This window comes from Phycodurus eques, chromosome 2 (assembly GCF_024500275.1).
Source record: "Phycodurus eques isolate BA_2022a chromosome 2, UOR_Pequ_1.1, whole genome shotgun sequence".
NCBI classification, from domain to species: domain Eukaryota; kingdom Metazoa; phylum Chordata; class Actinopteri; order Syngnathiformes; family Syngnathidae; genus Phycodurus; species Phycodurus eques.
Genome location: NC_084526.1, coordinates 11,692,903 through 11,718,874, shown reverse-complemented (window position 1 = coordinate 11,718,874; position 25,972 = coordinate 11,692,903). Strand labels below are relative to the sequence as shown.

The 25,972-nt window shown below is 40.6% G+C and overlaps 1 protein-coding gene across 7 annotated transcripts in view; it reads right to left on the bottom strand.

Moving 5' to 3' along the window:
* Window positions 1–6,992: 6,992 nt before the first annotated feature.
* esrrga (estrogen-related receptor gamma a) overlaps window positions 6,993–25,972 on the bottom strand; it is a 129,687-nt gene continuing 110,707 nt past the window's right edge. For all 7 annotated transcript variants that reach the window (XM_061667301.1, XM_061667282.1, XM_061667308.1 and 4 more), the window contains 3 exons: window positions 17,975–18,081; window positions 17,717–17,879; window positions 6,993–12,631 (listed from right to left, as the gene is read on the bottom strand). In XM_061667301.1, coding sequence (XP_061523285.1) covers window positions 12,387–12,631; window positions 17,717–17,879; window positions 17,975–18,081 — 515 coding nt within the window. In that variant the 3' untranslated portion in view covers window positions 6,993–12,386. The remainder of the gene's footprint in view (window positions 12,632–17,716; window positions 17,880–17,974; window positions 18,082–25,972) is intronic.

The window sequence follows — 25,972 nt, the reverse complement described above, 5'->3', positions numbered from 1 at the left end:
ACTGGTATTTTAGAGCCAATTATACACCTAGAACCCCAATTCCAAATAAGTTGGGACGTTGTGTTAAACATAAATAAAAACAGAATACAATGATTTGCAAACCATATTCAACCTATATTTAATTGAATACACTAAAAAGACAAGATATTTAATGTTCAAACTGATCAACTTTATTGTTTTTAGCAAATAATCATTAACTTAGAATTTTATGGCTGCAACACATTCCAAAAAAGCTGGGACAGGTGTCAAAAAAGACTAAGAAGGTTGAGGAATACTCATCCCACAGGTGAACAGGCTAATTGGGAGCAGGTGGGTCCCATAAAGGGAGATTCCCTGAATTGCTCAGTCATTCACAAGCAAAGATGGGGCGAAGTTCACCTCTTTGTTAACAAGTGCATGAGAAAATAGTCGAACAGTATAAGGACAATGTTCCTCAACGTACAATTGCAAGGAATTTAGGGATTTCATCATCTACGGTCCATAATATCATCAAAAGGTTCAGAGAATCTGGAGAAATCACTGCTTATAAGCAGCATGGCAGAAAACCAACATTGTATGCCCGTGACCTTCGATCCCTCACTGTATCAAAAACCGACATCAATGTGGAAAGGATATCACCACATGGGCTCAGGAACACCAATGTCAGTAAATACAGCTCGGCGCTACATCCGTAAGTGCAAATTAAAACTGTACTGTGCAAAGCAAAGCCATTTATCAACAACACCCAGAAATGCCACCGGCTTCTTTGGGCCAGAGCTCATCTAAGATGGAGTGATACAAAGTGGAAAAGTGTTCTGTGGTCCTATGAGTCCACAAATTGTTTTTGGAAATTGTGGACGTCGTGTCCTCTGGGCCAAAGAGGAAATAATCCATCCGGACTGCTATGGATGCAAAGTTCAAAAGCCAGTATCTATGATGGTATGGGGCTGTGTTAGTGCCAATGGCATGGGTAACTTACACATCTGTGAAGGCACCATTAATGCTGAAAGATACATACAGGTTTTGGAGAAACATACGCTGCCAGCCAAGCAAAGTTTTTTTCATGGACGCCCCTGCTTATTTCAGCAATACAATGCCAAACCACATTCTGCACATTAGAACAGCGTGGCTTCGTAGTAAAAGAGTGCGGGTACCTGACTGGCCTGCCTGCAGTCTAGACCTGTCTCCCATTGAAAACGTGTGGCGCATTATGAAGCGTAAAATACGACAACGGAGACCCCGGACTGTTGAACAGCTGAAGTTGTACATCAAGCAAGAATGGGAAAGAATTCCACCTACAAAGCTTCAACAATTAGTGTCTTCAGTTCCCAAACGTTTATTGAATGTAGTTAAAAAAGGTAATGTAACACAGTGGTAAACATGACCCCGTCCCAGCTTTTTTGGAACGTGTTGCAACCATAAAATTCCAAGTTAATGATTATTTCCTAAAAACAATCAAGTTTATTACTTTGAATATTAAATATCTTGTCTTTGTAGTGTCCATCCATCCATCCATCCATCCATCCATTTTCTGAGCCGCTTCTACTCACAAGGGTCACGGGAGTGCTGGAGCCCATCCCAGCTATCATCGGGCAGGAGGCGGGGTACACCCTTAACTGGTTGCCAGCCAATCGCATGGCACAAATAAACAAAAACCATTCACACTCACAGTCACACCTACAGGCAATTTAGAGTCTTCAATCAACCTACCACGCATGTTTTTGGGCTGTGGGAGGTAACCAGAGTGCCCGGAGAAAACCCACGCAGGCACGGGTGAACATGCAAACTCCACACAGGCGGGGCCGGGGATCGAACCCTAGTCCTCAGAACTGTGAGGCAGACGCTCTAACCAGCGGCTCAGAAAATGGTAGGATGGATGATTTGCAAATCTGTTTAACACAACGTCCCAACTTCATTGGAATTGGGGTTGTAGATGCTAGGTGTTGAATAGACGTTAGCAAACATTTACATCAGCCTACAAACTGTGCACAATTACATTTAGTATTTCTGATTGAATGTTTTTACTCTAGTCACGTTTGTATGAGACAAATCAAGCTTGTTTTTTCAGACTTTGAATGTTGTGTATTGTCTGTCAACATGGAGAACAAATGGAATAGCCTGCATACTAAAGCAACAGAAAGGGGAGGAAAAAAATCAATATTTTGAATTTTTTTGAGGCAGCATGGCACCCTATCGTGGCTAGCATGTCTGCTTTACAATTTGGAGGTATGGGGTTCCATTGTCCATTGGTTGTTTGTCTATATGTGCCCACAGCTCACAGCTCATCCGTGACCCTCATCAAGACAAGCCATAGAAAATGGATGGGTGACTTGATTATTTTTGTATTTTTCTCATGGGATCCCCAATATTGCTGTATCGGCTCAGACTCTATTTTTTCATAGACGGCAGAGCGCAAAACTGGTGTATCTTGATTTTCGTGCAAGCGCAAGGCTTGCTGCACGTGTTTGCCAATTTGGCAGACCTGTCTAAATTTCCTAAATTTCCTTGATCAGCAATGATGAAGCTGAATGATCCATGAAAGATTTTTTTTTACATGAGTGTCTCTTTCAATGTTCTGATCTCCTGCTTCCATGCCAGAGTCATCCATCCATCCATCCATTTTCTGAGCCGCTTCTCTTCACTAGGGTCGCGGGCGTGCTAGAGCCTATCCCAGCTGTCATCGGGCAGGAGGCGGGGTATACCCTGAACTGGTTGCCAGCCAATAGCAGGGCACATAGAAACAAACTACCATTCGCACTCACAATCATGCCTATGGGCAATTTAGAGTCTCCAATTAATGCATGTTTTTGGGATGTGGGAGGAAACCGGAGTGCCCGGGGAAAACCCACGCAGGCACGGGGAGAACATGCAAACTCTGCCAGAGTCATATTTGACAGAATAATTAAAAGTTTCAGTAGCTCAACTTATACTAGCTTCGACTAGCATCAAATTTTTTTTCTTTAAACAGCAAACTGACGTGCGATGATGTGATCCCTGCACTTGAGAAATGTTAGGTGTTGTATAAAAGTAATTAAAAACCTGTTGAAACATAAATGTCTACTGTAACATGCTGAGACATAACACAACATTATGTTTGGTGCTGGAATTGTGTTATTAATAACATACATGCCATCTCCAGTAAGCTCTAATTGGTTCACTGAGTAAAAGTGGTCGCTGCATATCAAACACTCTGGCTATCTCTGGGCCGCTAGCGGGGGATTTAAAGTGCCACTAATTCACTGGCCAGTGACACGTCAGCCTATTTATTAAAGTACACTAACTTAATGAATGGCCCATAGAATGGAGAGTTAAAACATTTAGTGTCCTTCGAGAGAGATCGAGCGCAATAGACAGACAAGGTGGGTGCGTGGCGGGAGGGAGGGAGGTAAAGAGGGAGGAGAGTGTGAGAATAAATGGCCCATCGTATAGAGTTAAGACGTTAAAAGTGCAAATAGACATCTGACCCTCTTATAGCTCGTAAATGCAGTTCAGATACGCACAGCCACTGATGCCACTTCACACCCCGGGAGATGGAGGGCTGGGGAGGCTGGAATGGGGAACGGGATAGGGAATGGTGGAAAATGAAGTGATAGAAAAAGAGAAGGAGGGCTATCATTGGAAATCCAAGTGGATGGAGGCAGAAGCGAGCAAAGATAATTTATAGCCATGATGAATAGAACAGAAAAGAGTGAACAGGAAGTGTCAAAAATGCCAGATAAAGGAAGGGAGCAAAGAGCACATCAATCATTGAAGGTTTGTGCAAACGTGTGGACATTAATTGCTAGATAGCATGTAAGCTAATGGAGGAAGGGTGTGGCTGACTATACATCATGGGGTCTCTGTAAGTACATTCAAAATAAGAGCACACGGTAGAGCGCAGACCTCCGCCATGGCCAAATAACACAGAGCCGTGCTGGAAATATGCACATTAGTTAAGCTGCGGTTGACAATTTTAGATGGGAGAAATGTGAAATACAAAGTGGCGCTCAAAGCAATCGAAAGTGCAGACTGGCCATTAGGATCTGTGAGATCTGAACCAATCTCTTATGGGTTTTTTTCTTTGGCCCCATGGCACACGCCTCTGAAAAATGTGTGTAGCACTTTTTGAGTTAACATATGAACAAAGGGGTAAATAAATAAATAGAATAAAATGAGTGTTTTTTTTTTTTTTTTTTACAATTTTCAAACATTTTAAATTAGACCAAATAAGGCCTTGTCCAATGTACAGTATACTAAGGCATTGCAACTGCAACATTTTAGAAAAAAAATTGTACTTTGGGTTATGAAAAAAAGACCAAAAAACCCCATCTCATTATCATCTATCTATGCACACTTACTCCGAACCAATCAGGACACAATTAATAGAAGCAGTGGCATGTAAAGACAAAAATATTGATTTATCATTTCAATTCATTTTAAATAGAAACACTACCTGTGTGTTCAGATCTACGTATTTGCTTTATTTCTGTGTCCATATGTCTACTGTGCAAATCTTCATTTGTGTGTGTGTGTGTGTCAGGTTGGGATTTGAAAGGCCATTACCACCATCAGGCCATGTCACTCGGCCTGTGAAACCCATGGGAACCACCCTATGGATACAAGGCCCCCCCCACACACACACACAAAAAGGTTACACTGGTGTCACTTGTGCAAAGTTACACGTTAATACTTCCCAGGACCTCAAACAAAGATGGTTACCTTTAGAGACTGTCTACCAAAACCCAGATTGGCAGAGACACCTTTTATTTTGTTGCGGTTCATGCATACTCCATAAAATGCTAATTTAAAACAAATGTGGCTTGGTTTATATATAAACGATGAGTGAAGAGAAGAAAATGAGGGCAATTTAGAGTCTTCAATGAACCTAACATGCATGTTTTTGGAATGTGGGACGTGGAACGTGGCGAACATGCGCGGCACTTCTTCAACACCCCGCAGCAGCACATACACATTGAATCGGTTGGTGGACAAAGCACTGCGCTTCTTCTAGTTTCCCCAAAATTATACCCAAATAGGCAAATTTGCAAATGTAAAAAAAGCGCAAACATGCGAAGCTTCACTGTATATATTTTTAAATACACTGAATTGATGAAAAATTTGAGAAAATCAGTGAGAATTCTCAGAGGCCAGTAGAGCATTGAGAGACAGACAGACAGACAGATAAGAAAGTGAGAGATGCTCGCAGGAGATGCAGATTGAAGGAGAGATGTAGATGAAGCCAGAAGGTGGAGGAGGAGGAGGAGGAGGAGTTCAATCGGCCATTAGCAATGCGGCGTGCGGCGCCTACTCTTACACGCGTTCCACAAGGTTAACGATAAGGGCCCCTCGGCAGCTGAAATGCTCAAGTAGCTTTTATCGTATCATAATAATGAATCAAAGATAAAATAAAATAAATGAACTCCAAAAGGCAAGCAAGTAAAATGAGACATATGCGCACAGGGGTGAGCAGGCAGACACCTACGTGGTGGGGAAAAAAGTGTGACTATAATCTGAGGAGGCTGGAACGGGATAAAAAAAAAAAAAAAAAAAAAGGAATACAATCTTGTTCACGTTGGGTGAAATCTTCTTATGTCATCTGCTTGAAAAATATTTGCCTGCAGGCCAGACCCCCACCCTCAAACCCCCGTCAGAAGAAGGTTTCTTAAAAGGCTGCATGGCTCTCTGCTACATTAAATCTTTGGCCTCTGCATCCCATTTACTGCTGCTGGCTATTAGAGGGGGGAACAGGAAGAGAATAAAAAGGGGAGGGGACAACAGACATGGCTGAATGTTATCGTCTGTTTAGTGCTGCACACAGCATGTCTTACATCCCTGAGTGTGTGTGTGTGTGGTGCCCTTGGCAAGAGGAGGAGATCTAGCTTTTTCCAAATGGACAGTAGTTAGCCACCCACTGGAGCAAGCTGTTCACACTTCCTCTCACCTCTTCCCGCCTTCCCCCAAACTCCATCCCGGTGCTCCGTACGTGAGGGCAAACCAACGTTTACCTCAAACTTCTATCTGAATGCTTGTCTTCCATGCAGCAGGCTACTCTACAAATGCGCTATACTGCTTATACTGCTGATCCTGATCTATCTATCTATCTATCTATCTATCTATCTATCTATCTATCTATCTATCTATCTATCTATCTATCTATCACATCATCCACATGTAGGGGTGCATCTTTTGAGACATGGGGGGCCAACCATGTACACGGCCCCACTGTGACCACGCATGCTGCTAAAAGCTCCATTTTAATTAATGTAACAACATTACGTTGTTTGATGCCGTCCACTCATTGAGCCTCTTACTGTATTGGGTCCACCAAGTGTAACAGCACAGGGCAAGAAATATATTCACAGAATTATGAAGAAAAAAAAGAAAAGAAAAATATACAGCTAAATAATAATAAATACAAATATGAAACATTTTTGGAGAGGAGATACCAAGGGGGAAACTAATTTAACATTTGAGTGTAGTTGCTGATAAGTTGGTGACTTCGTTGCTCACCAAGTGATTGAGAATCGCACATCTACAGATGCGCTGCAACGGAAAAACTGCAATCTTGTATCAGGTTTTGAGGCTCCACATACAATATACTGTGTTATGTATATATGTTTTGTTCACTGTAAAAACATGGCACAATTGTCAAGTAAGCTGCAGATGAACCCGAAGAAGGGGAAACGGGTGAGTGTGAATATTTTGAGAGAATGTTGACAATGATCACTCTCCAAGCTTTGCTTTCTAGCTAAGTGTTACTGGAAAACAGAATTTGTACTGTATATACTGTATTGTACTGTCGTTCACCGGCGATTCAAATGTTGAATTGCAACAAAAATATTGACCAATGCTCAGCCATTCATGGAAACTTGTGGCAGAACTCTGCACATTGCGCTACAGTTCAGTCGCGTCCGGTCGTCGGCCGCGTGGCTTGGTCTTCACTTAGCATTTATGTGGTAGATGGTAATGGCACTAGAAAACATGTGGTGTCATTTAAAAGAAGAAGAGAACAAGATTCAAAACTGGAAGCCTGGTTTTAATCGATATTGCTCTACTGTAATAATCCTGAAAGGCATAGTCTGGAGTAACACGTAATGTTTCAAACAATAGTCGTTTAACTTACAGAATCATAGGTCTCTCTTTTTGCATTGAACAATATATACAGTGTGAAATACATTTACACAAATGGACATTATCATTGGAGCACACTTGTATGATACACATCACAAAAATATACAGGTAGTTTTTTTTTTTTCCTTTTTCATTTTCTGATGTGAAGCACATCTAAAATCTACGAACATGTTTTGAATAACAATACAGGGTCTCTCTCCCTTCACCCAGAACTCTTCACAAGGCAAGGGTCTTTTTTTTTTTTTCCCCCTCCAAATGTTATAATCCAAACTCTCTCTCTCGCCCATGAATGCAGCACAGGTGGCTGCTATATTTAAATACAACTAAATGACTGTTGAGCTGGGATGGACAATCCTTTGCTGCTTCAGCTACACAAGTCATAGTTGGCTTACATACAATATTTGCAGCTAATGGATCTTAGTGACAGATGAAAAAAAACAACAACATGCTGCTTACGGTGCAAGCAGGTCAAAACACTCCACTCCTTTTCCCATTGCACCTCATGGAAAATAACACTTTGTCCACATTTATGGGCTCTATACTCAAATAATTCATCACAAGTGCAACTTGTCAAGAATTCAGTCAACAAAATATTGCTTCTAAAAATGAAATGTCAAAACATCCTGCATATTGATGCATTTAACTGTGATGTCTTAAAACTTTGCAATCAACTGAACTGGCCGATGATACAAGTATGTGCCGTTTTCGATTTTTAGATATTGCTGCTTTTAAACAACTGAATCAAGTCAAATCAAGTGCACGTGTTTACTTTGACATGCGACAATTTAACATTAAACTCATTATATTTAAAAGCACCTTTTGTCTTATTGTATAAGAAAAATCAATAGTGTACTTTTACATGACATGTTGAACTTTATAGACATTAGAGACATAATGTCTCAAACAACAATAATTGAAAGAGTTTAGGGCTTTTACTCTTCCTTTTTAATTAATAAAAGCTAAACAAATCTGAAAATTATTTCAAGAAAATGGACAAAATGATTGAGCTGTTGTCATGCTGCGTGGAAGGTAGTTATGTATGTACAGCGAGCTTATCAAAAGGTTCTGAAACGTCGCCCCTGTCATTCAGTCTTATTCAAACTTAAACGATATACAGAATATTGGTTGTTCTACAGGAAAGTTACACAAATGACCCTCCCCTTTAAATACTTGTGTTTATCATTTAGATACTAAATAATTCATTAAGTATGTGTAGTCGGGTAGAGATGAGTGCTGCGATTTAACCCTAGAAGAGTTCTTTGCCTCAGCGTACTGATCCAGAAGCCAGACCACATGGCCTGTAGTCTCTACTGTGTGCTGGATAAAGAAGTGGGAAGCACACGGCACGAGGACAGTAGTCGGCACAAGGAAAGCACACAGGCACGCCTCCGAGTGCTTAGGGCAAGAGGGGCGGAGCCAAAAAATAAGGAAGACTTGAGAAAGTTTTTTTCCTCCGTAGAAAAAATGGTGAACATGAAACTTACATCGAGGTTGAGCTACATTTTTCGGGTGTTTTTAAAATCTTTTGTTTCCAATAAAATGTCTTATGTTAGAATTGTAATCTGTCTTTATTTACAATATACAACGCTAACGAAGGCTGAGAAAATAGCCCCTAATGATGTTTCATGATGTTTTTGCGAGCGATGTTAGAGATGGACTACACTTAACTCCTCAGCTGCCAGCTTCTAGTAGGTTGGATAAACATTTGGCATTCTTATGCAGCTTTACAAATTACATACATAATTATATATATATTATCATCTGCGATTGGCTGGCAACCAGTTCAGGGTGTACCCCGCCTCCTGCCCGATGATAGCTGGGATTGGCTCCAGCACGCCCGCGACCCTAGTGAGGAGAAGCGGCTCAGAAAATGGATGGATGGATGGATATATTATCATTTTTTTATTTTAATTCCCAACTGTTAAAGCTATGATGAGTGATCAAACCTTGCTGTGGGTTAAGGTTGTATGTGAAGAAAATACAACTTTGCTAATACAAAGTGAATGAAAGTGTTTTTTCATTTTAGTCAGTCAGACTGATTGCACTTAAAACAGGAAGTGGGATAACAAACCAGGCAAAATCAGTGTGTGTGTTTAAGTATGATGATGCGCCAATTTCCATTGCTCAATTTTGCATTTGTATGCATTTATGCCTCATTTCCATCAGGCGCTACAGTTCTGTCAGTTTCCATACAGAAATTCTGCAAAACCACTCTATCAGAGTCACAACAGAAAATCCAGCATCAAGATGCCTTTGCTTTTTATTCAGAACCCAGCGAAAACAGGATATCGCCGCAGTTGTGTGTGTGATATTAAAAGCATTCTGACGAGACCGGCTGCTTTGAGTAAGAGAAGCATGTGCAGGACTCCCACTAATTAACTACAATTAGCCTAACGGTGAGTGGTATTTATAGTCATTTGTTTTTATTTCTTTCTCTGCCTGTCCGTCGAAACATATCTTTACGTGAAACCGCTCCGTGGCACCAAAAAGGTTGGGGACCGTCGTATTGTGCTGAACAAATATCAAAGACGAAACAACTTCAACTAAGATTCCTCACACTATGGTCGACTTCAGAAACTCTTTAGAGGTGCAAACCCTAATACAGAGTAGATCTCCCGAAGAAAGGCAGAGAAATCCACACTTGACAGTTCCAAACTGAAGTGAAGTGTAGCACATGGTGGAAACATGGCTTTCGTGGTCCCTATGCTCGTCTACTTGGCTTTGGAGAAAATGAGAAAAAAAACCTAAATGTTGCGCTTGGTCACATGACAAGGTGCAAACATCAGTAGTGTATGTTTTATGTTGCTAAGTTTGACTTCGGCTTGTGTTGATGTTCATCGTGATTCTCCTCCATGCTACAATTGTATGTCTGCTACATTTGATTAATAACAAAAAGACAACAAAGCTACATATTCTCCCTACACTCCATCCTTGCACCCTCCTTGTGAATGCACTCTTGCTTGGAAGCTCCTAAGATAAACTTTGATTTGTTAATACATGATAAGTTGTTAAATTTATACACACATGATAACCACGGAGAGTGGTCAAGCTGGTACAGGAAAGTGTTGTTTTGGGTTTAAGGAGAGAAAGAAAAACAAAGCTGCTGTTATACATCATATACAGGATGACTGTTATTTACAAGTCAAATATTGGTACCTTAGCTACAATTATTTCGAGATAGATGCCAAGAAATAAAAATAAAGCAACACTTCAGTCACCTTCGGTCTTGATAGCGGCCCGTCACACGCGTGGAACGTCTGCTCTGAGGGCATCTTGTTAAGATGATCTTGTGGAGCTTGTGAAGGAAGCTGAGCAAGGAGGGAAGCACTGAGGTGCCTCTCGGATATCTCAATGGCACATTCAAAGAGTGACGTGTGGGCGAGGTGTTGAGCTGTACAGCGTTGAAAATACTGCAGCCTGACAAACACAAGTGGACAACATGAAGCGTTGTCGGACCGTTTGAGATTTTTGCACAGCATGGTACCGACTCAGCTCACACGCCTCTACTCGCTATTGATGCTCAATATTCGATTAGTCTACCGATTTGCCCATCAATTAATCAGATAGAAATTGATTATGCATTGTTCAACAACAAAATGTGCATGTGAGGTCCAGGCATGATTGTTGTCCACTTGGGTTCACCATCCTCATGATCCACACTTTAATTCATATCTGTGACCTGCGGGGCCTGACCTGGAGTGACGTGCGAGTCAGCGGATGAGAGTGTACAGTGAGCTGATGTGAGCTCAGGTTAGCGACTCTCTGTTAACTGGCTACCTGTTAGCCAGTCTGCGCGTTAAATGCCGGTGTCAATTGTGGTCACAGCATCTCATATATGAAAATGCTTATTATGTGTTTATTTTGTTAGCGTTTGTTAGATCAAGCGATTGAAAATGCATGGGTGGCTGTGTCGATCCATGACCACTTGTGGGGACATTACAATACACGGTGATATGTTGTATTAACTTAGCTAACATCAATAGCTTGTGTTAGCACTAGATGTGCTGTTGTGCTACGTTAGTCTGCACGGCAGTGGACACATCGCATTAGATCTTTTTTTTAAGTGTAAAACACTTTTTGGACTCTTTCCTCCTAGCTTACTGCCAAATTATTTCTACATAGAGTGGTGCGTGGAATCTACAGAAACAATCTGTGTGGAAAAATTTGTACTGCAAAGCTTGGAAGCAGAGATCTCGCTTCAACTTTTTGTTTTATTCAATTCATTGTTTCCCTACGCCACAATCTCGACTTTGCTGTCGCACTCCATTTTCTTGCTGCCCTCAGTCTCCACTTGAATGCGATTTTTGTCTCCTTTTTGTTACCTTGTCTCGTTTCGACTGAAGGCTTCAGTGCATGTTTAACGCATCGTATAACAAGACATTGGTTTTCATTGCTGAAAGCTTAACTTGAAACGGTAAAAACAGAGCTGAGCCGATACTGTGCAGTGGAAAAATGACATTTTGATAACATTAAACTCCTCAATTGCAGCAAAAGTCTGACAATATCTTCAGCTTCAGAAAGTTTCAAAAAAGTGCCACAAGTAGGTGGCTTTTTGGGAAACCAGGTCCTAAATTTCGTAAATGTTTACAGCAACCAATTCCAACTTCAATTCTTAGACATGTCTGCTCCCTGCTGGAACTTTTGAATCACTAACAGAAGAGAACACCAGTCCAGGGCCTTGGATTAAAGAAAGAAAGAAAAAAAAAGCTAGAGAATTTGGGGTAATGGCATAAAGTTGCTGGCATCTGCTGAATGGAAGTGCTCCATCTTTAGGCGGGCAAATCTCCTCCTCATCATCTTCTTCTTTGTCCATCCAGATGTCAATGTACACATAAATGTCTTCAATACTTCTTTAGTTTTTTTCCCTTTATCTTCTTAAACACTTACAAAATTATATGGTGGGGCAAGGGGGAAAAGTCTCATCGGTCCTTTGAACTTTTTTCTTTTGAACGTGTCCTCATTTGAGCATGTTCTTATTAATAATGTCATCATTAAATACATATGTGAGTGTCACTGTCAGTGTTTTTGCACACACAATAACAACGGGAGTAAGTGTCTTCTTCTTTCCCTTTACAGGGGGCGGGGTCATATCAGTCAGCTCCACCTCGCCTATCAAAAAGGTCAACTGAGCCTTTTCGTTCAAATCTTAGACAGCATAGGTTTAAGGTAAGAGGAGTAGCTTACTTGATGAGTCATAGTGGCGTACTTAAGGGGCATATTATTGTGTGTGTTTGGGTGCGTGTGTGTGTGTGTGTATTGGCGTGTAAAAGACGGAGAGTTGTCTGGACTTTCCGCCTTCACACTTTGGCCTCCAGCAGCTCCAGGAACAGTTTGTGCATGGGCACTTTTCCGTCCTGCTTGATGCTGTAGAAGTGCTGCACGGCCTTGGTGGAGGTCTGACGGAGAAGGGGCAGGGTCATGAGCAGCTTGCCCGTCCGCCGGGGGTCCTCCTGGTGCTGGGAAGCCTCGTAGTCCTGCAGGGCCTCGTGGAGCACGTCTTGGAGCTTCTGCACTGCATCCACATCCTCAATGTGCATTGAGTCTGAGGATGACAAGACAATTATTATTTTGCTCTATTATCAGACTTCTTTGAACTCAATGTAAATATGACTGGATTTTTTTTAGAGCAGATTTATTGGACTCAATATAATATATTGTAAAGTTACACTACCAGGACACACTTTCTCATGCTTCTGAATGAGAAGCGACTGGTAGTGTATATTGCACATGTAATATACTGTACATTCATCCAATTTCTATACTATTTGTTTTTATTAGTGTCAGGGGTGAGTTAGAGTCCAGACAGGAGGACCTGAGCTGAGATTCGATTGCAGAACCACTCGACTGTGAGAACGACATGCTAACAGCTTGTTCACCGAGCTGCCCGGTATATATATTAAATAAAATACAATATTATATCTATCAAGCCATCCATTTTCTGTCCATCTTATCCTCACTAGGATTGTGGGTGAGCTGGCCCAGCTGACTTCAGGCGAGAGGCCGATTACACTCTTAACTGGTCACCAGGCAGTCGCAGACAATATTACATAAAAAAATCTCTTCAACTCTTCCCTCCCTCAGAGGGAAGAGGTGTGAAAGACATGGCTCAAAATCCTACCAGTAACTCACTCTTGCATGCCAGGCTGTGGTTTCATTTGGATTTAAAGCATCCATTGGATATATACAGTGCCATTGAAAAAAAATTGCATTTTTAAAATGACTTCATTTTCTTAAACACATTATCCAGCATCTTAACATAAAAAAACAGTGTTGGCACTTTAGATTCCGAGCTTGTTCCAGTCTGTGTCTTTAAAGTGTGGAGCAGTGGGTGTGATGAATGAACAGACACACAGACCAGTGGGCGGAGTTAAAAAAGATGGAGTTGTAGGATGATGGAGAGATTCGGGAACACCTAAAGTGCGCAAGTGTGTGTGTTTGCTCGCATGTGCACGCACGCACATGCACATTCACATGCACATGTAACACAATCCCTCTTGTTGGTAGTATGTAGTGTTTAAGCACATGTGGCAGTATGCAGGCTGAGAATGCCCCTCAATAATAATGCTCCATATTGGCCCCTGGGGAGGCCAAGTCTTAATGTGGGCTGGCCTTTAAGCTCCCAACCTCTGATCAATGGCTCTGATCAATGGGTACATGCATGTTAAATAATAATCACAAGACAACTAGTGAGCCATACACCCACACTACAACACACACCTGAATGCACACGCTTAGTAGGAATGTTGGTAGTTAGTGTGGCTGGGAAAACACCCCAACAGATTAAATTCACCAGCCCAATATATGGGATTCTTATAGTAAAACAAATGTTACAAAGATTAATACAAAGTTGATACTGTCCGAGAGGAACAATATTATTAAGGTCGTAGTGTAAAAGTGCGTGTTGTTTGTCTCAGCCTTTAGTGTACAATACAGTCATGGATGGATAACAGTAAAGAGAGAGACAGCCACAGACGTCATATATACACAAGGCTGGATCTATAGAGTGTAATGCATGTATCAGTATGCAGGAGCAGAGCACTTGGGTTTTGTCCTATAAGGATCAATACAAAACTCAGTTTGTATCACGTCAAACTGCTTCAGTTTAGAAAAGACTGAGTGGTCCAATCTCATATTTTATTTACTCATATTTTAGATCATATGCAGCTTTATTAGCGTGATACGATAAACAAGATTTACCAAACATATTGTTTCCCTACTTTTTAGTTGAGCATGAAATAAAATTACGAAATTACGAAATCTAAAACACAAACAAATGCAGCTACATTAACTCGATACAGGTTTAATGAATGCTGTGTGTTTAGAGTTTTGCCTTCTAGACATGGCGGCTGCCAATGCTGTGACCTGCAGTACTCACAAGCTCAACAGCACAACATAATGACCACGAGCTGTTAAACCACAACATGGAACACAATGCAACACATACACACGTCTCCTGTTTCCCAGGGCTAGTGGATGTGTCATTACATGTGGAGCACGTTTGCTAACATTTCTTAAGGCTTGGCTTCATTAATGCGGATGATTAGCATCCTTGAATTAATTCGTGTCAGTGCCCTTCAAAATGCTAATGCTAGCGTTCTGTTGTCTTGGTGTGCACTTAGAAAGATGGGCGCACGATGGAAAGTTGTCGTCATTCTCAATTTTTATTTTTAACAGTGATGGACATCTTTACTGTAATAAAATACAGCGCATGATTCCAGAAAATGACATTTACCGTAATTTCTCATGTATAATGCACATTTTTCCCCCCAAAATTGTCAAAAGTCAATAGTTTGCATTATACATGGGTATAGTGGCAAATGGAACAAACTTTCACATTTTATAAATGTATGCTGCCATCAAGTGGTTATCAAAAAGCTGTACACTTTCATTCCAAAATGCCACCGCCACCTCGAGGTTATGAGAAAGGTGTACACTTTCATTCTAATATGCCACCGCCACCTAGTGGCTATAAAACAGGTGTAGCCTACGCTTTCATTCCAACATGACAGGGGTACGTATGACTGCATATATGTACAGTTGTGCTAATAAGTTTACATAACCTGGCACAATTTGTGAGAATTGTTTAAATATGACTGATGACTGAACAATAACCATCATTAGTTTCTTTATGGTTATGTTTTGTTTAATGATAATGCTTTTCTGAAATGCTTGACCGTTTAATTTGAATCACATTAAAATTGTTTCGCCTGGTCCTTCAGGTTTTCTTTAAAGAATTGTACCCATCTTACAAAATTTGCCTGTGTAATCAAATATATGAGCACAACTGTGTGTTTTCTAATTTACTAAATAAAAGTAGGGCTGTGAATTTCAAAATAAGAGCAAATAAATTAAAAAAGTATTACGTGTTAAAATAAAGTGCTTAACTTCAGAATCATTCTTTAAAAAAAAAACAACAAAATACAGATCATACTTCATGTTTTGATCATATGGGTAGAAGCAAAATCATGCATTGTAAGAATGCATTATACATAGGTAGAAGGGTTTTCCAGAATTTCGAGGTCAAATTTGGGGGTACGTATTATACACGGGTGCGCATTATATACGACAAATTACGGTATTTGTTGAAACTATTCTGACATTGCAGTCGTATTTGTGTGTAGTGGCTAATATTTTCTACGTATATTAAAATAATACACCCTGGGAAACACCAAGAGTTGTGTTTTGTAATCATATGTGAAGCATGAAAGAGAAGAGCCTGGATACAGCAGGTTGAAGCTGCAGCACACACGGTCTTCCGAGCAGCAGTGAAGGCACTTTAAATGGGACTTGTCATCTTAACATACAATTGTTTACAGTTTACATGAGCCAACGACAAACACATTGGTTCTGGTAAATTTCCATTACACTTGTTTCTTTTGTAGAACAGTAAATAATATAATGACAACATTTTAAAGTGATCTTGTATCTGGTTTTGTCACATTTATGTATACAGTTCCAATGGTACCTTGAGATACAGGATTTTTGACCATGCTTGTAACTCCAAACACTCCTTTCTCAAATCATATTTTTCCCATTGAAATGAATGTAAATGCTATTAATCCGTTCCAGACTCTCCAAAAAAACAACAAAAATGTAATGTCTTTTTCATTAAGGAAAAATGCACTCTATAATATTGTACTTTATGAAACATACAGTAGCGACAATATTAAATAGAATATAAAGCTATTAAACAGTTTTGCTGCATTTAATTTGCTTCAATTCAATGGACTTTGGCTGCTCCTTCTGGTGTGCATGCCTTAGCCACCTGGGGGCAGTATAATACATATAAAATAAATACACGAAGAAGACAGTCAAAATAGCTCAGTAAGCTAATAAAAAATAATATTTGCCTCTGAGTATTTTTATATTGATTTTCTAGATGTTGCTGCACCGTTTGTGTTCACATATCCGTCGCTTAAAGGGTAATAACTACCACAAAATTGATGCTAGTTTTGCTAGCCCATCTACAGTGTTTTGCATTTTGTGTTAGCATAAAGCCAGTGGATTTCTATAAGGAATGTGGCTTGGTGAAATACACAACGTGTAATTCTCTTTGTTATTATGTTCACATTTCAGTTGGCAATGCCAATAAACAGCTTGGCTTCACTTGGTAGCTTTTGAAAATAATTTTTAACAAACTTTTGCTTGTAACTTAAAACAAAAGCTTCAGCTCTTTTCTTGAAAACTTGTAAGTTGGGTCACTTTTTAAGTCTTGGTACAGTTTTATTCTACCTCAGTCTTCATCATCACAAACCAATGAGATGTTTCTACACACACATATAAATGCAACCGCACACACAGCCAACACATTGATTGTTACATAAACCAACCTGGAAATAATGTCAATATTTCTGCATGATAGTATGAACTCTTGGCACGTGCCTGAACATTTGCAATGATTGTAATCTCAAATTTCAGTTACATTCTACTCGTATCTTTTTGTGCGTCACAGTGATTAAATTGGGATGTTCAAAACGTGTGCATGTGAGTGGCAGAGTTGGGGTGTCAGTGCATTGATGGTGTCAGGATTAGAACAAAAGGCCCCTCCCCAGCCCGGCATTCAGTGCTCCCTCCATTGCATCTCCCATTTAAACACATTGTATTGACAGTTCCCGCTTGTAATTAAAGAGTACTGAAGAGCTGGCTGCCATCCAAGACAAAGTTCAAAAGACGGGTCATGGGAGGGGAGGGACAAAGTGCGCATGCATGCGCTTGTGTGTGTGTAAGTGTGTGCGTGTCTGTGTGTCAGTCAAGTGTCGATGCAGCCGGACACATCAGAGAGGGGCCTTTATCGACAGGCTTTGGGCTCTAATGATTTCACCTTATTTAACAGGCATCTGAAGAGACGACTATGCTAATTGTAAAAAGCATGGACACTTTGTACAAGGTGGGCTATAAGTGAGTGTGTACTGTACACAGCGTGTGTGTGAAATGATTTGACTCCTAGGTGTGTGTGAAAGTACGAGTCATGTCTGCTTGGATAAAATGTATTGAAATGAGCTCTTTGATGGCTGTGTTTAAATGAGTCCCTCAGGAGTGGAGAATCCTGGGATTAACACTTTCTTGACTCCACAAACACAAAGGCATCAAACACACATGCACACACCCACACAAGCTTTTAACTTACCTGAGTTAGCCAAAGCGATGGCCTTCAGAGTGACAAATTCCTCCTTGTCCAGCTTCATTGTTTTATACTTCTTGACCAGCTGCAGGATGGCATTGTTCAGGTCGAGGAGTCCGGCCAGTTTTGACTGGTCCTCGTCCATGATATAATCCTCAGCGTACACCAGCTAGTGACACAAACACAAATCGCCAGGTTGACAACAAGCAGAAACCTTTTCCTCAAGATTTTAAACAGAGCCAAAATGAATAGAACGATACAAACCTTGTCTTCGAAGGAAAGCGAGCGGTACACAACACGTAGGATCAAGATCTCCATCCATGCGCTCTGCAGTAGACTCATCTGGTCTGCTAGAGACAGTGTGGAGAAACCTGCCAAAGAATAGAATCAATTCAAAATTGGCTCATTCAAAGATAATGAGCAGAAACATACAATGAATGATCATCGGTGGGACAATATCTATAGTATATACATTAATTTTGTTACTAAATTGCACGCAGGATTTTTATGTAAAATATAAGTGTGAGGCAGCACCGTGCATTTGTGGGAATTATGTTTGCCTCACAGTTGACAGGTTCTGGGTTTAATTGTAGACTTTGCATGTTCTCCCGTGCTTTCATAAAATTTCCCCAGGTACTTTGTCTTCCTCCCACATTTAAAAAAAATAAAAATTAAATTCTCGAGAATGGACGGATGTACAGTACCGTGATGCTTTGTACCATGTACAACTAGTATTTACAGTCCAAAAGTACAAATTTAAAGCAATCAAACATTCAATGTGTAATTTCCAGTGATTTAGTTACTTATGTTGTGTTCCTCTTTTACTATTAGAGAGAAACATTGAGTTTTGTATTCCGTTATTTCATTCAGTTTTTTGTATGCTTAATGTATAATAAGACCATTTGTTTAAGGTTTCCCTTTCACTACATAGCAATCGTTATTGTATCGTAGATGTTTTTATTACTCCCCAGTACAGTATATCAATTATGGCATCTGTACTGTGATATGAAAATATTGTGGCGTGAGTTCCCACCACTACTAGTGGTGCTGCTTCTGTCATGTAGTACCTGGTCTTTTTAACAAGGGGGTGTTCACTTTCAATATTCACTGTATGAATGATGAAAATGAAAATGATGAAAATGTCTTCGGATAAAATTATTAGTATCAGGGCTATATAAATGAAATTGAACTATAACATTGTAGAATGTAGTTTTGTATAAAAGCAACACTTTCTGACACATGAGATGCAATTTAAAAGTGAAAGTTGAAGGTACAAATGTTTTGGTGGACAGGATCTCCTCACTATCCACTTTCCTCCCTGCATCCATCCGGCTGTCCATAGGATTCCTTTTCCGCCTCTTCTTCCTCCTGCTGTCCTCCCTCCTCCGTCCCTCCCTCCCCTGTGCCCAGGGCGGTACTCTGGGGACAGGTAAGCCTTATCTCCCCCTGACACAACCCGCATGGATCAATGTTGCCCATCGCTGCTACACCACTCCAAAATCATGGTCTCTAATTTCAGCCATCACTTCAAATTTCCTCTTTGCTTCAATGACAACCCATTCAATTTGTAATTGCCTATTCACTATGTTGACATATACGTATTGGGACACCTGGCCATTACACTTACAGAGAGTAAATATCCAACCATTTTCCAGAGTGGGTGAGCTTATCCCAGCTATCTTTGGGCAAGAGGAGGGGTACACCCTGCACTGCTTGCCAGTCAATCACAGGGCACATATAGACAAACAACCATTCACACTCACATTCACACCTTTGGACAGTTTAGTTGGTCCAAAGCAACATTTTGCTTCCCTCTCTCTTCCCCTTTAATGGAACACATGCCCACTCGCATTTTCCTCACAGCTGTCCTCTCCTTACACACCTGTCCGTTCACACATGCGCCCATGTGTGTACACTGCACATGTGTGTGCGCAAGTCTTCATAAGAGAGGTGGCCCATGTGAGCGCACCTGTCAGACTGCACCACAGCACTCCGCTATGTGTGTGTGTTTTGGATGCACATCCTGCCAGGAGGAGCGCACAGATGAGAAGGAAGATATTTCCTCAACATCTGCTGCCGTGCGCCTCCTCTTGTGACGAGGGAGTGCGTGCCAGTGTATGTGTGTGTGTTTGTGCATGTGTCTATGTCTGTTCAGGGGTTCTTATCTATCAGTGTGTTGATGGGTAATGGAAGGCGTCTCATTATGTCCAGTTTGCAGGCTATTGTTGTTTGAAACGTGTTCCAGTTCATTCCATCAACAGCTACTGACACCGACAGCTCACATACACACACTGTTGCACACACATATACATCCACATAAATGTACCGGAATGCATAGACAACGTGATACAGTGATACAGTAAAAGGGGGGTAGTCTCATTGCAAAGAGTAGTGTCTTATACTTATGACATAATCATATACAACCCCAATTCCAATGAATTTGGGACGTTGTGTTAAACATGAATAAAAACAGAATACAATCATTTTCAAATCACATTCAACCTATATTTAATTGAATACACTACAAAGACAAGATATTTAATGTTCAAACTGATAAACTTTATTGTTTTTAGAAAATAATCATTAACTTAGAATTTTATGGCTGCAAGACGTTCCAAAAAAGCTGGGACAGGTGGCAAAAAAGACTGAGAAAGTTGAGGAATGCTCCTCAAACACCTGTTTGGAACATCCCACAGGTGAACAGGCTAATTGGGAACAGGTGGGTGCCATGATTGGCTATAAAAGGAGCTTCCCTGAATTGCTCAGTCATTCACAAGCAAAGATGGGGCAAGGTTCACCTCTTTGTGAGAAAATAGTCCAACAGTTTAAGGACAATGTTCCTCAACGTACAATTGCAAGGAATTTAGTGATTTCATCATCTACGGTCCATAATAGCATCAAAAGGTTCAGAGAATCTGGAGAAATCACTGCTTATAAGCGGCAAGGCCGAAAACCAACATTGTATGACCGTGACCTTCCATCCCTCAGGTGGCACTGCATCACAAACCGACATCAATGTGTAAAGGATATCACCACATGGGCTCAGGAACACTTCCGAAAACCAATGTCAGTAAATAAAGCTCGGCGCTACATCCATAAGTGCAACTTAAAACTCTACTATGCAAAGCAAAAGCCATTCATCACCAACACCCAGAAACGCCGCCGGCTTCTCTGGGCCCGAGCTCATCTAAGATGGACTGATGCAAAGTGGAAAAGTGTCCTGTGGTCCGACGAGTCCACATTTCAAATTGTTTTTGGAAATTATGGAGATCGTGTCCTTCAGGCCAAAGAGGAAAAGAACCATCCGGACTGTTATGGACGCAAAGTTCAAAAGTCAGCATCTGTGATGGTATGGGGCTGTGTTAGTGCCAATGACACGGGTAACTTACACATCTGTGAAGGCACCATTAATGCTGAAAGGTACATACAGGTTTTGGAGAAACATATGCTGTCATCCAAACAACGTCTTTTTCATGGACACACCTGCTTATTTCAGCAAGAAAATGCCACACCACATTCTGCACGTGTTACAACAGCGTAGCTTCGTAGTAAAAGAGTGCGGGTACTAGACTGGCCTGTCTGCAGTCCAAACCTGTCTCCCATTGAAAATGTGTGGCGCATTATGAAAGCGTAAAATACGACAACGGAGACCCCGGACTGTTGAACAGCTGAAACTGTACATCAAGCAAAAATGGGAAAGAATTCAGTCCCCAAACGTTTATTGAATGTTGTTAAAAAAAAAGTTGATGTAACACAGTGGTAAACATGACCCTGTCCCAGCTTTTTTGGAACGTGTTGCGGTCATAAAATTCGAAGTTAATGATTATATGCTAAAAACAATAACGTTTATCAGTTTGAACATTAAATATCTCGTCTTTGGAGTGTATTCAATTAAATATAGGTCGAACATGATATGAAAATCCTTGTATTCTGTTTTTATTTATGTTTAACACAATGTCCCAACTTCATTGGAATTGGGGTTGTCGTATTATATAGAGGTTCATGAGTGCGTCCTTACACAAATGCACAATTTGTGTCTTGAGGGAGTCCTTTTGGACTTCATCACTCATGGTGGATGGAGGAAATGAGTTGTGGCATTGTTAATATTAACACACTCAAACAATGTTCTCAGAGCTATGATACGTTTTCCAAGGTCAACGCGGAGATACAAATACAAGCTTTTCCAGCAACTTTCAATTGTCCCTTTTTTGTAAATATACACTTACATGTAAATCTATATACAGATTATAATAACTATTTGACACCGTTTTCTAATAGCAGAGGGAGAAAAAAATTAAGGGAAACACACACTTTATGTACAGGTTTATGCAGTGGTTAATTTTGTTCATCAAGCTAACAACTAACTATCACCTTTTAGATGCTAAATTAGTTTTCTTTTCAAGCACGTTATCCCAAATTTAAGCACTAGTCCAACCCTTAAAACCCAATTCCAGCCTTTTTCAACAGTTTTAAGTAATATGGAATATCTGTGTTGAAAGCCCAGGATCTGATGCAAAAGGAAGAGGAAGTTTTATTTATCATAAATCACTTTTTCCCAGTTCTTCAGGGGTCACCATTTTGGATAAGCCTTCTGCAAATCCTTTCGTCTACTTCTTTCTCTTTCCATATGTGTACGACACTCTCTGACTGTATTTATCCAGCCTTGAAACTGGCGCTTAGATGGCCTTGCACCACAAAGGCTCGTTTAATTCATGAATTAATAAATGGGGCCAAAACTATAGATTCCAGAGTTACTAAAATACATGACAGGACTTTGTAGCTATATCTCCCCATATAATCCATAAACAGGAAAGTGTGGAACTGAATTCAACAAAGAAGAAAATAAACACAAATGTCTTTAAAACTTCTGTTTGTAATCATCCACAGCCTTTAAATGTAAATAAACTTTTTGGGAGAGGGCTTAATTTCTTTGGACCAAATAATCCTTGAGAGATGGTTTGAAAACGATCCTGAATAAAGCATATGGCAAACAAACCACACATTGCCGTGCAGCAAGTGCAAACAGGATACATCTGACAGTACAAAGTACGGATGATCGACTTTGGAGAGCTCAATCTTGTCTCATTTTTACTATTTTTACTTTGCCACAGACCTTGTATACTTTGGCACTTTTCAGGCCTTACAAAAACATTCATACTAGGCCTCCTCTCAAATTGACCCCTCCTTCAAATAAACGTTTAGTTTCTCTTTTGCCATTTGTCTGGGATAACTTATGCTTTAATGCCTCATAGTAAAATTGGACTGATGTCACAAAATATGATTTCTTGCATGATAAAGGGTTAATGGTTTACTTTGTCTGGTGTATATGTTACATTGATCCCAAACACACACTTACTCCACTATAGAGGGGAAACAGCAATAATTAAAAGCCTCATGATTAATTTATCGAGGCCAAGTGCAGCGTTTCTTCTCAAAGTGCATCAATGATTTTTATCTGGGAGAGGCACTTCCTGCACTTGTTCCTATGCAACAATACACGTGCCGCTGAGAATGTGCGTAACGGGTTGTCTCATCAGCATGTTTTCAATCTGTGCGCAACGCACGCCGTACACAGTGAATGTGTGAGTGTGTGTTGTGGTGTGCAAATGTGAGCCCAACACAAGAGCCTCCCCCCTGCTCCCCCATCCTCTCCTCACTAGCCTGTCTGCGCCATTCAGCCATCCAATGCCTCTTATCTGTCTGATTAATAGGTGGCCAGCTTCAGGACAAATTAATTAACAGATAACGCCATCTCGCACCCCTGCCCCTTCCTTCCTACCCCCCCCGCCTCCTTCTCATGAAGAGATCGATACGGCAGAAGAAAAGAAACATCAATGGGAATTTAGTGCTGATGATGGAGAGAGAGAGAGAGAGAGAGAGAACCGTATTGATGGAGAGAGAGCGCCGGATGAGTGAAGGAAGCGAAAGTAAAACTTGGGGGGAGGGAGGCGGGATGAAGAGTGGAGACCCTTTTCTTTCATACCTGTGACTTCACTGGACAAAAGGGGCTTCCTTCTTTGGCTCTAATTCCATTTGCTTTCTGCTCGTTGTTGATAAGACATCTCGTGCTGTGTTTGTATACGTGCTTGTAACGTAAAGACACACAATCTGTCTTTTAATTAACCCTTCGCAATGATGTCATAGCCCGCTTATATTATATGTTGACTTGGCAACAACATTAGACAGAATTCCACAAGTCAGCAATCACTGGATACATGGAGAGAGAGAGAAAAAAACATTAATATAATTAAATGAAATTCAAAACAACATAAATAAAATTAACAAAAAAATAAAATAGCTTATCCTTCCAAGTGATATATTTTTAGGCTAATGGAATTACAAGGAATCTTAAAATGCTGAACGAAAGAATATGCAATGGAACATATCTGGTTCCATTCCATAATCACTTATTTCGCTGCCATCGGGTATCTCCAAAACCATCACTTTTCAGGAAACAAACAAACAAAACAAAACAAAACAAAACAAAAAAATACATTTATTGAGCCATTAAAGAGGCGCTAACCAGCTATCTATGTTTTGTTTCTAAATAATGTTTATAATAATGTTTGAAGTTCTGAAAAGATATGCAAAGACAATATAGTGTTGAATTGTTGAGATATACAGTATCCTAAGCATTTTTTCACTGTTGGAATTTTCCTGATTTTGTGGGCGGGGCTAAAACACAGCCCAGTGACATCACAGGGTTGGGGCGAATACTTTTTAGCGCGAGTTCCCTCCCGCACAGTAAGTACAACGTGACATCATTTCGCTTGGCTATGCTGCTCAGTTGTGAGTTAGCTGTGCTTAGCTTCCATAACAAGCCCCATTTACCATTCCGGTGTGGAGTTAGCAAGCTAACAATGGCTACACCCCAAATTGTGTCTTCTTGAATGCCTGAATTTACAGAACACCTCGGTGACATTTTTAAGCTCCCAAAAAATTTGGAAATAAAAAAGCGATGGGTTGATATTTTGAAGACACACACAGATGGCGAGCTGAACATCAACACTACCACCAGCCAACTCTGCAGTGCACATTTTACGAATTATAGTTTTGTAAACATTCACCAGAGACAACATGGCTTTGTGGGTAACTTCATACTAGTGATTGGGGTAATGCCAGGTCACTGATGGTGTAGTGGTACACTCGCCTGACTTTGGTGCAGCCAGCGTGGGTTCAGTTCCCACTCAGTGATGGTGTGAATGTGAGTGCGAATGATTGTCTGTGTCTACATGTGACCTGCGACTGACTGGCGACGAGTTCAGGGTGTAGTCCGCCTTTCGCCTGGGATAGGCTCCAGTGCCCCGCGACCCTATCCAGGATAAGTGGTGTTGAAAATGGATGGATGGATGGATGGGGCAATGCCGACTGTCTAACTACCTGGGCTTCCTTCTACCGTCCCGGTGTCTTGTTCGGCTGTGACATTATGTCGCCAACAACGAGGACTTATTTTTGTGATTATAGCCCCCAATAACCATTAAATTTTGAAGTTGCGGCTCCAAATGTGATTTTACATCATATAAGCTATCACCTCCTCAGTATGTTTGATTCGTTTTGGCACATCCATTCGACACGCCCACAGCGTCTGAGAGCTGAGAGGTGGCCCTTATTATTCAACTTATGATTTTATATACTTAGCAATTTTTTTAATTCATTCAAATTTGGTAGGCTTGTTAACATTACTCTTCTCTGTGGTGTGTCGAATGTACATGCCATATTTTGGGCTTGTTTCAACCCATTTTCAACAATTTTCACGCTGACCTGCTACTTTGGGCTTCAGGAGCTTTGCAGAAACTATGGCGGAATATCCACCTCTGGAAAAAAAAGTTCATTCCTTGTTTGCCAGCAACTGTGCATAAGACTTGCAAAGAAAAGCAGAGCGAAGGGAAGTGAGAGGCTTCGGAAGCAACACGGAATGAGCAAACAATCCTGCTTGACAGGTTTGTTTATGACCTTTTTTTTTTTTTTTTTTAATAGATTATACATTCCCAAAAATAAAACTTCAAACTACACCACTTGCTTGTTATAGTAACACTACATTACAAATAACTATTGTTAACAACGTAGCAGCTGTGGGTAACGTTGGCTTGTTTACAGCGCTAATGCTATCTTAGTTTTCTTAGTGCTGCACAATTTTGTTGAAGTTGGATATGCGTGACTATCACAACTTCGCATTTTCATAATCATGCCATTATGAATGGCAAATGTTTGAGAATCACGCTTGTGCATGTAAGTGACGGACTACTAGGATTAGTGAAGTGA